This window comes from Strongylocentrotus purpuratus, unplaced genomic scaffold (assembly GCF_000002235.5).
Source record: "Strongylocentrotus purpuratus isolate Spur 01 unplaced genomic scaffold, Spur_5.0 spur5_scaffold_10, whole genome shotgun sequence".
Lineage (NCBI taxonomy): Eukaryota > Metazoa > Echinodermata > Echinoidea > Camarodonta > Strongylocentrotidae > Strongylocentrotus > Strongylocentrotus purpuratus.
This window is the reverse complement of record NW_022145595.1, coordinates 23,171,477-23,185,344: the sequence shown is the minus strand read 5'-3', so window position 1 is coordinate 23,185,344 and position 13,868 is coordinate 23,171,477. Positions and strand designations below refer to the sequence as shown.

Here is a 13,868-nt window from a genome sequence, read left to right as displayed (position 1 = left end):
ATGACACAGTCATTACTGGTTACATTGCATCTGACAATACCGAATCATACTACGACGATAGATAACTTTATTAAATGGTGTGATGATCACTTCCTTAAACTAAATATATCCAAAACAAAGGAGCTGATAATAGATTACCGACGAAATGCTATTGAACACAGAACAATTTCCGTTCATGGGGAAGATGTAGAGCAAGTACAAGAATATAAGTATCTGGGTACGACCATCAGCAATTCACTAGACTGGTCAAAAAATGTTCAACTAACTCAAAAGAAGGCAAATCAGAGGCTATATTTTGTAGGACCTTAGGAAAGCTAAGGGTAGACAATTATTATCCTTTTCTACAAGTCCCTAATCCAGAGTGTTCTGACGTACAACATAGTGTGATACTTTGCTAATGCAACAAAACTTGATCAGAAGAAACTCAATAAACCCAGGAAAATAGTTCAACGTATACTAGGGATATATTTGCCACTACTTGATAATCTGTACCAAGAGAGACTTTCATCTAACTTGAGACAGGTTTAATGCAGGATCCCACCCACCCACCCACCCACTGGCAATGGGCATCTTTCTCATGACCGTTAAGTGGGCATGGCTAAAATCACGACTACAATTTCGACCAATCATAATGACTAGATTTTTTCAACATAGTAAAGAGAGGTTTATAATACGTTTTATGCAACATGTCCCTGGTGTGATGGATGGTTGAATAGCCAAACATTCCTTCTTCTTTTGCTCAAATCTTCACCCGCATCAATCATTGCCTGAAATCACTGCGTGTCTTTGTCGTATGCTTTTTATCCCGATTTGAATGTGCCCTTTATCTTGAGAATTGTTTGACTGTGTAATATTTTATGATCTGTGTGTCTGTGTAGTCGTTGTTGTTGAAGTAATAGATCTATTATAGGCAAATGTCACCAAATTAATACCTCCTTACATCCTGCTATGTTTTCTGGTTTGGGTGGGGGGGGATTTTTTGGTATGATGACTCCTGTAGCTATGTTTTTCGGGCAGGAAGCTGATTTTCTTACTTGTTTACATTCAGAATGAAACTCACATTGCTGAAATTGTGGGGTGTTTGTATAATTGTGGTCTGACATCACATATTTGATTGCTACAGTATTTGGCCGTGGCAATGGTGCTGCGGCTCTATGCTTCTGGCCGTAGATATTTTAGACCCCACTGCATTACAGTCAACCATACTTAATTATAGACTATACTTTTCGACTGTATGCATTTCCACTTGAGGTCAAGTAAGTTCATGAATGTCCGAGGTCTGTCCTTTTTCAGTCAGTTGTTGAATGACACAAATCAACTTTAATTTCTGGTGAAACAATTCAAACTTTGACATGGACTGTTTTGCGTGATAATAGCTTAATTTAGTCCTTAGTCACGAGCGAACCCACCTGTTTTGCAAATATAATAGAGTGCCCCTACGCCTCATCACGCATAATTACATGTATTGAATCATGGAGTTACTAAAGCATGGAGGGGAGACAATCTCTCCTCCCTGGAATTACCAATGAAAATAATTTGCCTGTGACTACCAACATACTTTTTAGTATATTTAATGTAACTTGAGAGGATTGCAAGAGGATTATGACCATGTTAACATTGTCATGTTAAAAATCTACTAATCAGCGGCTCTGAGGGTAACAATACTGGCGCGCCAGCTTAGAGCGATACAGCGTAACGGACATGAACGCTAAACAAAAGGCACACTTATTCCATAAAATAGAGAGAGAGAGAGAGAGGGGGGTGAGAGAGAGAGGGAGAGGATGAGAGAGAGAGGGGGAGGGAGAGAGAGAGAGAGAGAGAGACTGACAGACAGAAAGACACACAGCAGGAAGGAGGGTAAGATGAAGGGGAAATTGAAAAGAGAAAAGCCGAGTGATCGGGACAACAAGGGGGTGGGGCATAACAGAGGAGCAGACAGGGAAAAGACGATGACGATAAATAAATCTGCAATAGTCAAGTTTCAGATAAAAACAATGGAAATACACACAGCATTGAAAGGAATGAGTCACGTTTCGGAGTTTCAAACTCCAACCCCAACGTGAATTTTACATCACCATTGGACCATATTTGTCCGACCTAGCAACAACTTTGACATCTGAAGATAATAGTTCGTTGCTAGACGTAAATGTGTATCTACATTATTTTTTGAACACATTTTGAAAACAGATTTATTGTTTGTTTGGTTTTCGATGCTGCTAGGTGTATCAAGAATTTTAAGCATTTTTGATAGACTGCACAATGTAGGTCCCACTGCACTCAACCGTTTCTCAATTGAAGGTTGGAATTAATTGTGTACACAAACATAATGCAAAGTTATGAAACGAGGTCAGAGATGAGTCATTTGGGCCTTTTGTTTTTGTTGATCACGTCCACATAGACGACGTCAAAGAGGTGACGTAATTTCTGCGGTTTGCGCATGCGTCGGGTCGTCTCACGTCGGCGGGCCAAAATTGAGAACACATTCATCCACGATTTGAGGTTCGTCAGAAAACTCGTACTCCGTCGTCAAAATGACGTCATATTGCTATATCGCAGCGTAAATTAGAAAGGAAAGACAGAGAGAGAAATTTATAGAATGATAAAAACAAATAATAATAAAAGAGAAGGTTATACAAGGAAGAAACAAAGAATAACATAAGGAGAGACAAAAAGATAAGGTAATAGAAAGGGGGAAAAGGAATAGCATAAGGAAGGATAGGAAGAGGAAATCAATAGAATAATAAAAACAAAGAATAACATAAGAGAAGGTGATAAAAGGAAGAAACAAAGAATAATATGAGGAAAGACAAAAAGAGAAGGTGATAGAAGCAAAAAACAAAGGATAGCGAAGGAAAGATAAAAAGAAGAAATCAATAGAAAAATAAAAACAAAGAATAACATAAGAGAAGGTGATAGAAGGAAGAAACAAAAAATAACATACGGAAAGACAGAAAGAGAAAATGATAGGGAATAGATAATGGAATGATAGAAGAGAAGATGAAAGATGGAAAAACACATAATAACATAAGGAACGGTAGGAAAAAAATGATAGAACGATAAAAACAAAGAATAACATTAGAAATGGTGATAGAAGGAAGAAACAATTAAGAATAACACGAGGAAAGAAAGAAAGAGAAAATGATAGAAGGAAGAAACAAACAATAACATAATGAAAGACAGCAAAGAGAAAATGATAAAGAATAGACAATGAAAAGATTGTAGAGAAGATGAAAGATGGAAAAACAAAGAATAACATAAGAAAAACAAAAAGAGAAAATGATAGCAGGAAAACTGTAAAAACAACATGACGAAAGTTAGAAAAAAAAGGTAGAATAATAAACAAAGAACAACATATGAAGTGACTACAAACCAAAATAGTGAACAAGATGGGTTCACTGCGGCCAATTCGCGTCCTCGTCCACACAAACGAAAAGGCCCAATCGATGTAAGGCTATTCGAGGTTTCAACTGGTTCTTCATAATCACTATTGATTCAAGCCGCCGAAGATGGCGTTATCAACGAACGCTCACCAGCCTAGTCCACTCCCTGGGGTCGACAATATATGGGCTCCAAGATTCTCTCATTATTATGCATGAGCTTACGTGCGTGCGAGCGTGCGAGCGCGCGAGCGCCTGCCCATACATACTCAATGCTCAGCAGAGTTACGAGTAAGAACTGTACATCTCTCTGGCAGAACGCCTAACTCTGTGCATATAACGCACGCGGTTACGAACTTTAGCAGAACGCCTAACTCTATGACAGGAATTCATTATCAGTATCACCTCAAGTACCCAAAGTTTGAGGAGTAGGAAAGGACCAAGGGTTCAAATTGTCTTTTAGCTGTGAAGAACAGTTATGAAGGTTTATGAAAAGATTTTTCTTCCTTACCCATCTGACCTTTGAGCCCGTGTTTAGAAATAAATGAACGCTATTATATCAGGCTCGATCCTACTCTCTATAATAGTTTATTATTATTATCTGTTAAAATAATCATAATGATGATTAGGAAGAGAAAATACGAAATGTTTAAATTAAGGTTTTAGAAGGTAATTAGAGTTTATAGATTACTCTCGTTTATTCTTATTGAATAATAAATAATATTGCTAAAGAAAGCAGGCTCCGAAACTCTATGACGCGCACGAATCCTCTGCGAAGTATTAAAATAATCATAGAAATGATGAAAAGAGGAAAATGAGGTGACGATTTGTTGAAACTGATGTTATATAAATTATGCAGTGTTCTGAGATAAAATTTAGCACAAAATACCCCTAAAATACTTGGAATCGCCAGGCTTAAAACCTGTATTGACAATGTACGTACAGCTAAAGCGGGCTCCGAAACTCTATGACGGGCTCCAATCCTCTGCGAAGTATCAAAATAATCATAGAGATAATGAAAAAAGGAATAGAAAGTGACGATCTGGTGTAATTTATGTTATATAAATGTGTTGTAGTTAATGAAATATAAATTACGAGTGTTGTGAGATAAATAGAGTACAAAATAATATACCCCTAAAATCCCATACTTGGAATCGCCAGGCTTAAAACCTGTATTGACAATGTACGTACAGCTAAAGCGGGCTCCGAAAATCTATGGCGGGCTCCAATCCTCTGCGAGGTATTAAAATAATCATAGAAATTGATGAAAAGAGGAAAATGAGGTGACGATTGGTTGAAACTGATGTTATATAAATTATGCAGTGTTCTGAGATAAAATGTAGTACAAATATACCCCTAAAATACTTGGAATCGCCAGGCTTAAAACCTGTAATGTACGTACAGCTACTTTTTGTTGCTGTACACATCACTGACCTCTACAGAGATTAGTGGTACACATGTTATGATCCGTGCGTGCGAAAGGAGCTACTGTAGATCGGACGTGGTATGACGTGCCCACATTACATGCACACATTATTACACGCGCGCGCTTCTATTACATGCTCCTTCTTGCTCGGGCGCACGTACGATTATTAGTACTTGATCGACAGGGCGCTCCCAACGACAGGTTGTTGATCCCTAACTTCTCAGAAGGGCCGCTAGGCAGAGATAAAAGTGATTAATTCGACATAAATCTTGTTTAAACCTTACCACGTGGGAGAAAGTGAGCATGGGATGACCAAAAAAAAAATGCTATTTACATCACTAAATTTTAGCGAAAAAAAAACAACAGTCAATGATCTACCTTTCTCGTATATGGTCGTATCTTTATCTTATACTATTCTTGATTATATTGCAAAATCAAAATGTATTAATATTATACAGATAAACAGCAACGTAAAGGATTGAGCAAAGGCTGGCAAATACGAAGTAAAAATACAAGACTTGAACTTCATATATATATATATATATATAGGCATAGACTGTATTTTATGTGTGTATATATTTTATAATTTTTTTAACGGCCGGGGCATGTTATGTGTATGTAGACCTATTATTTGTCAGTAGGTCTATTCTTTTGTCTTACATTTCGCTTAAATTCCGGACCGTTGATTTAATACTATCTGGGTTTTATGTCCACTTAAAGGTACTATGTCCCATTTGCAGGCCAAAAAAATGAAAAGGTTAAATTCCAACGGCCTTTGAAAGACAGTAGAAATTTTGAACTTCCCTCAAAACGAAAGGGCGTGAAAATGGCTTTTAGTTGAAAAATAACGACCATTCGATGTCGAATCTACTTAAGTGATTGCAATCACCTAAGCAATAATCTGATTTTCAGAGCCTTTTACCGAATGGTCGTACGTTTTGTGCTGCACAAAGATTCAATCAATTTAATTTTGGTCATTACAAGTAGTGGGTTATTGATGTGGACAAATACTCATGTACCTGTTACAGCTCACTTTATGTATGTTATTACATGTACCAAAGAAAAAAGCTGTCAGTCAGTCACTCAATAGTGTCTGACGGTGAAGACTAGAAGGTAAACTAGGACACTGCCCATTTTTAAATTTCACAGTTAGGACATACATGACATATTCATAATTCCTGCAAAGTTCTAAAGAATTAGATTTTGGCTGCAAAAGGGACATAATTTATTTAAAGACCATACATAATTTATGTTTAGCAATTTATCAACACCATTCGGAATGCAAATTATATCATCTACCCTGTTGGTCATAAAAGTTGAATAATTTTGATTTAGCCCGATTTATGGAATGATTTTGCGATGATTCATTCCTAATAGATTTAGCGAATAATATACATTCTCAGATTTTATTGAATAATAATTTGCACGTGCCCCCCCCCCCCTAAAATTTCCAAGATCGGTTGAACTTTTTTAGACCCCTTTTTTTTACCTCGATTGATTACATGTATGTGCCCCCCCCCCCCCCAAACATCGAACTCTGGCTACGTGCCTGCCATGTGCTATCTGTAAACTCCCTTATTATTAGGAAAAGAAGACGATTTATTGTACCGTTCTCGACTGTTAACCCTTGTCTGAATGAATCCCCCCCCCCCTTCTCTCGCGCGAAGCGCGAAAGCTTTGGCGTTTCATCAAATTATTATAAAAAGAAGACGATTTGCTGTACCGTTCTCGACTGTTAATCCTTGTCTGAATTCAGTTCCCCCCCCCCCGCCCCCCCCCCCCCTCCCGCGCGGAATTTTTGGCGTTTCATTAAATTATTAGAGAAAGTAGACAATTCGTTGAACCGTGCTCGACTCTTAATCCTTGTATGAATTCAGATTCTCCCTCTCTCTCCCGCGCGAAGCGCGGAAGTTTGACATTTCATTAAATTATTAGAGAAAGTAGACGATTTGTTAAACCGTGCTCGACTCTTAATCTTTGTCTGAATTCGGTTTACCCCTCCCGCGCAAAGCGCGGAAGTTTTGACGTTATTATTAGAGAAAGCAGACGATTCGTTGTACCGTTTTCAACTCTTAATAAGCCCTATTTATCTGAATTCAGTTTCCCCCTCTCGCGCGAAGCGCGGACGCCTTGATGTTTCCTTAAATTATTATAGAAAGCAGACGATTGGGTGTACTGTTCTCGACTCTTAATTCTCGTCTGAATTCAGTTTCCCCTTCCCGCGCGAAAAGCTTAGACGGTTCATTTAATTATTATAGAAAGAAGACGATTCGTTGCACTGTTTTTTACTCTTATATTAAGCCCTATTTATCTGAATTCAATTCAATTCATTCAATATAAACAACAAATTAATTAATTCATAGACCTACACAAACATCACATGCATTGTACTGTAGCCCTTAAATATCATCCCCTCGTCCCTTAAGTTTTAGGTGTGAACAAATGACAACCACCGAGTAGGACTTGGGCAATGCAACAGTTACCGTATTATTTATCACTCTCAATCAGATGCGTTTACAGTTTTCACACCTCTTAAAAAATGTTTCTGGAATTCATAGGCCCATATTCTGAAGTCAGGTTTAGTTAAACCCAGGTTTAACTTTAAACCCGGGTTTAACTAAGCCAGACTTCAGGTCTAAGTATCTTTTCAGTTTCTGAAAGCCAGGTTTAGTTAAACCCAGGTTTAAGTCTAAAACTCAGTGTTGCATACGATGTGGGGTATTATGACGTCAGAAGCGAAGTTTTGGTTATTTTGGGTTTAGCCATAGAGGGCAGTTGCGAATTTGTTAGGGAAACTAAAACACGTTGTTGCAGTTAGTTATCGGCACTGAAAGTGCACCATTTTTTGGTATTTTGACACAAGCCCAATGTTGTGAGTATTTATTTACCTCTGTTTATTGAAATATGATGACTATTGTTGTGTTTGATGCTATTGGTGATAAAAATGAAGAAATGCAAATAGTGTAAAATTAAGTAAGAAAATTGTTACTCACGTACGTAAATTCACGTTGTGTGTGGGCATGCAGTTGTGTATAAAGTCATTGGGTTAGAATTAATTTCGGTAAACGTAAAGAAGACAGATATGAATATGACAGAAAAGTTGTATTATTATTAGTTTCAGTGGATTATGTTAGAAATGTATGTACAGTATAAGCTGTCCAATATTCAGTTGGTTTTTTGGATTAGTATGAAAGACAGAATGTTCTATAAAGAGTAGTTGACAGAAAGTAGGTCAGGTATGCCAGGGGTCATTATAGATTGGTAGTCTTTCGTGCAGCCTGTTATTAAGATATAGGTTACCACTAAATGATATGTTGGGCCTATTATGCTTTGGTAATTAATAGTGAGTCAATAGGTTGTATCAAAGTAGCTATGAACTCATCTTAGCAGAAATATGTAAAGATATTTCCTAACTCATATTATGCCATTATACTACGTAATACCAATTTCGGGATTACGTTAAATGAGACCCCGTTAGTGCGCATGCGCTAATCAGCAATTCGTTAGTCGCGTGTTATTTGAGCGAAAGGACCCCTTTCTGGCTCAAGAAATCAGATTTATTATCCACGCAATCCCCGAAATTCAAAGGTAAAAAACGTTATTAGTTTCACCCTTGACATTTACTGATAACTTTGAGACGCTTATTTTTTATAAATCACGCCCTTCTGAAGTGATATTTTATCGATAGAATTGTAATGTCTCAAATGGATAGCAGCACTGCTGCGTTTCCTCCGTCCGCGCTTTCACCCCAGGCACCGCCTGGTAGCGCAGGAGCCACGGGCTCCGACGGAAAGAAAAAATTACCCAACTCCAGTGGCAAAGTCACGGCTGGCAAAGTCAGCAAGAGTGGGCCGGGGAAAGCTAAAAGTAAAACAAAGTCGGACTCGGAGCCAAAGGCAATGAGCGAGAAAAATCAGGAAGTGGAATCAACGGTTCCATTTTCTACTTTTAATAACAGACTTGATAAAATGGAAGCGCTTCTTGCGCGAGTGGTTGAGGCATTGCCCGCTACTAATGCTACGGCTGTCACCGGCAGCTCACACCCGTCTTCGTCTCGCGGCCCCACCGGGGCTACCGGCGGGGAAGACTATGTGCAACGGCCTCCGTTCGACCACGGGAATGACATACCGCCCACCGGGCTCATGGATTTTTACGGTCTACCCGCGGATGCAACCGAAACGGGCGCCGTCTCGGAGGAAGAGAATTTTGACTCAGACATGCCTCAACCTGATAACTTTGTCATTCCCTCGATCGCCGCAAAATTCGCAATGGCGTCGGATATCGGAGATCCTATTGAGGAGGAGATAGCCCAATCTACTTCATATCTCATGACACACCAATTGGAGGGGAAAGTTCTTGATGAAGTTACTGCAAAATACCCAGCTCCAAGCAATTGTCAGATTATAGAGGCACCAAAGATGAACCCTGTGATATGGGACAATCTACCTCCGATGACAAAAAGCCGTGACTTGAAGTTACAGCGAGTTCAGAAATCACTCACTCATGGCATCAATGCATTTGCCCGCTCCGTTTCTACGGGCGGTATAACTGATACACAGCAAGATGCTTTGGCGTTGATTTGTAACGCTAACTTTGAACTGAACTGCCTGCGAAAAGAGCTCATAAAACCTGATTTGAATGCAAGGTTTACGCATCTGTGCAAACCTACTCTGCCAGCTACTAGACTTTTGTTTGGTGATGATCTTGGAAAGCAGGTGAAGGATCTCAAAGATCAGCAACTGGCAGCGGCCGGTGTAATGAGGGACAAATTCAAAAACCGCTTTGCTTCGCATCCCTATCGGGGACGTGGCTACAATGCACCGGGGCACCGCTGGGGCTCACAGAGCCAATCCCGCGGGTATAGCAGGCCAATGTCAGGATCGCAGGGTGGCCCTTTTTTAGGGTACAGACAGAACAGGAGGGGCAGACAGCCTCCGTACACTCAGTCTCAGGCTCCGAACCAGCCTCAAATGCAAGTGCCAGGTGCCCAGAGGGGTCCCATGGGCCAGCAGAGGAGGAAGTAGAACTCCCAAGACCAAGTCACGACAAGGTTAGTGATTCACACTTTGATCTCATTTTTAGCGAAAATGATATGACTAATGCTAGTACTAGTACTAGTAGTGTTCCCCCAGTGGGCGGTCGACTGAGGTATTTTAGGAAAATTTGGCAAGAGCTAACAACAGACCCTATTGTTATTAGGGCTGTCACGGGATACAAGATCGAGTTTGATGTAGAAAAAATTAGAGACTTGCCTGAATTAAAGGCTAAACGCTATAAACGGAGTGTCCAGGATGCTAAGCGCATTCAAGAAGAAATTACTAGCCTCCATCGTAAAAATGTTATTGAGCCCTGTGTACACGAAGAGGGTGAATTCATTTCTAATATTTTTACTACGCCTAAAAGAACTGGAGGTGTACGTCTAATCCTCGATCTTTCAGAATTGAATAAATGCATGATGTATAAGCATTTTAAGATGGATAATATCCACACTGTGCTGGACCTTGTATCCCCTGACAATTTTCTAGCCTCTGTCGACCTCAGAGATGCATATTATACAGTACCGATCCACCAAGAGGATAGGAAATACCTCAAATTCATTGTCAATGGTCAATGTTGGCAATTCAAAGCACTGCCCAATGGTCTCAGTACAGCACCAAGGCTATTCACAAAATTACTAAAGCCAGTTTTTTCTAAGCTCAGACAAGCTGGTCACATTGTGGTAGGATATTTGGATGACACAATCCTCATTGCAGAAAATGAGGAAAAGCTCAAAGCAGCTGTTAAGGCTACCACTGACATCCTTGCACAACTCGGGTTCATTATTCACCCTGAAAAATCAGTACTTACCCCCACCAAAGAGATAACGTTCCTTGGCTTTGTTCTGAATACAAATACTATGCAAATTAGACTTCCAGAAAGCAAGGCGCTTGAAGTAGAACGCCTCTGTCAAGAGCTTATTGACACTAAGGAGCCCTCAATAAGGCATGTTGCCAGGGTTATTGGGAAGATCGTTTCATCTTTCCCAGCAGTCCAATATGGCCCTCTCTTCTATCGTACTTTAGAGAGAGACAAAATTGCAGCACTAAAAGCAAACAGAGGTCATTTCGATAGGAAAATGACACTTTCAAATGAAGCCAAGGGTGAGCTTCAATGGTGGGTCGAGCATGTAACGTCTTCATTTGCACCAATAAGAAGACCGAAACCAGACCTTGAGTTGCGCACGGACGCCAGTGGGGCTGGCTGGGGTGCTACTAACCTCCAATCATGCACAGGTGGTAGATGGAATGAAAAAGAATTGCACAAAGCTAGGCATTATGGCATTAACTACCTTGAAACAGTTGCTGCGGGGTTTGGCGTTCAATCCTTCTGTGCTGATATGGAAAATGTGCATGTACTACTCCGTGTTGATAATGTAACCGCAGTATCATACATTAACAATATGGGGGGCTGCAAGTCTGCAGATTGCAATGAGGCAGCCAAACACATTTGGGAATGGTGCATGAGTAGGAACATATGGCTATCAGCTGCCCATTTACCAGGGAAACTAAACACAGAGGCAGACCACATGTCTAGACACTTTAACCACAAGACAGAGTGGATGCTAAATACAGATGCATTCAAAGAAATTGCTCAGCAATTTGGTCCACCAGAAATAGACCTATTTGCATCAAGATTAAACAAGCAAGTTGACAGATACATCTCATGGCTGCCTGACCCTGGAGCTGAAACAGTTGATGCTTTCACAATCGACTGGAAACCATTAAGTTTCTACGCTTTCCCACCCTTCTGCCTCATCGCAAAATGCTTACAAAAGATTAAATGCGATGATGCAACAGGCCTACTAGTAATTCCAAACTGGCCTACCCAACCATGGTTCCCTCTTTTGAAGAGTATGATTATTGGGGAGCCAATGTTCATAGCTAGAAGGCCAAACTTACTAGCACAGCCTATTACAAATGAGCCACACCCGCTTAATAATCAGCTTGATTTGCTTTGTTGCAGGTGCTGCGCCAGCCACTAGAAAGTAAAGGTTTGAGTGCAAGAGCTATCAATGTAATAGCAGCATCGTGGCGAGCATCAACGACAAAGAACTATATGCCGTTTACATAAGGAAATGGAAGACATACTGCCATAAAAAAGGCTTGAACTATCTCCAGGCGAGATCCAATGATGTAATTGATTTTTTGTCAGAACTCTTTGAAAGTGAAAGAGCTAGTTATAGTGTTATAAATTCTGCACGCAGCGCCTTGTCTGCATTTCTAGTACTTGAGGATTCGTCATGTACAGTTGGAACTCATCCTCTTATTAGTCGTTTTTGTAAAGGAGCTTTTCAATTGCGCCCTCCAGCGCCAAGATATAAGGAGATTTGGGATGTGAACATAGTGTTTAATTATCTACGAAAGTGGGCACCAGCGAATTCGCTCACGCTAAAAACTCTGACTATGAAACTTTGCACACTTATGGCGCTGATATCGGCCCAGCGGGTCCAGTCACTGCACAGCTTGCATCTTGACTACATGAAAATCAAGGGCAGCGAAGTTCTGTTCATTTTTAAGGACCTCCTAAAGCAAACAAAACCGGGGAATGTGAACTTCAACTTGAAAATGAAGGCATATCCACCAGACAGGAGGTTATGTGTACTTAACTACTTGCGGCACTACTTGCGCAGAACGGAGAGCGTCAGGGGACAGGAACGCTATCTGTTCATCAGCTTCAAGAAACCGCACAAACGCGTTACTACGCAGACCATCGCCAGATGGGTGAAGGAAACGTTGACCTCAGCAGGGATCGACACAGACATCTACAAAGCTCATTCTACTAGAGCTGCATCAACTTCAGCAGCAAACAGTTCAAATCTGCCTATCAAGCATATACTAGCCCAGGCGGGCTGGTCTTCTGAACGGACGTTTCGAAACTATTACATGAAACCAGTAGAGAACAGGAACGTCAATTTCACAGGTGCAATCATGGCGTCCTAAAGGATGTCCTAGAATTGGCATCGCCTTTTTAAGGTCAGCTGGTTTACCTTCTTAGCAGCATGCTTTAGCTTACTATTCTATCAATAATGTATACTTTTGTGCTGAGCACTGGATCGGATGGCCTACTGAGCTTTGAAATCTCATTTAACGTAATCCCGAAATTGGTATTACGTAGTATAATTGAAAGATTAAACGAGAACTCGTTTGAGATTTAATCTCAATTATATAAGTAATATAAAATGAGGGTTTACGTCCCTCCCTTACCCTCCCTAGTGCTGGGTATTGTTATTAATTACAGTTCTCGTTATCTTTCTGCTTGGTTCAGTAGGCACATCCTCGGCTATCTACGAATATTGCTGATTAGCGCATGCGCACTAACGGGGTCTCATTTAACGTAAACCCTCATTTTATATTACTTATATAATTGAGATTAAATCTCAAACGAGTTCTCGTTTAATCTTTCAATTTATTTACAGTTATTTACAAACCTGTTTATTATTTGACTGGATAAGATAAACAAATGTTGGATAGATTATTTGATTGTCATATCAGCTATGCTAAGTAGCATATTGGATGCATTATTCTAGTAATGCTTATGATTGTGTTTTTTATCTTTTATTAAAGGTTGAACCTTGCACCTGCCAGTTTGGAGTCTTGGTATCACAAAAGGGTGTCGCTGTGTTATTCATTCGTCAATGGTGTCTTTTGGTTAAGTGAATTAATCGTCAATCGTCAATCACACTCAGGTTTAAAGTTAAGCCAAGGTTTAACTACCATGGAGATGTAGTCTGCTTCTACTGCACATGCTCAGTACAGCTCACCCATCTTCCAGGGTAGCTGATAAAGGTATTTTTATAGCTGGATTTCGTGCTGCAAATTTAATAATTTCAATTTAAAATATTCGACACAAACAAATCTCTTTCGAAGCAACTGTTGAACGTTATGGCGTGATTTTTTGTTTTGTTTTACGGCCTTTGATCTATTGTAAAACTGCTGAAAAAGTCTGAATCAAGCCAGGTGGAATTGATCTTTACGAATAAATAAATAATAATAAAAAAATCGGTAGAACTAATTCTACAAATCTCT

General features: G+C 39.9%; 1 protein-coding gene across 1 annotated transcript; it reads left to right on the top strand.

Moving 5' to 3' along the window:
* Positions 1-8,474: 8,474 nt before the first annotated feature.
* Positions 8,475-11,897, top strand: LOC115921747. The gene is made up of 2 exons (XM_030979815.1): positions 8,475-9,853; positions 11,806-11,897. Exon 1 carries the CDS (start codon positions 8,499-8,501, stop codon positions 9,825-9,827), a length of 1,329 nt encoding a protein of 442 aa, XP_030835675.1. The 5' UTR covers positions 8,475-8,498; the 3' UTR covers positions 9,828-9,853; positions 11,806-11,897.
* Positions 11,898-13,868: the final 1,971 nt, after the last annotated feature.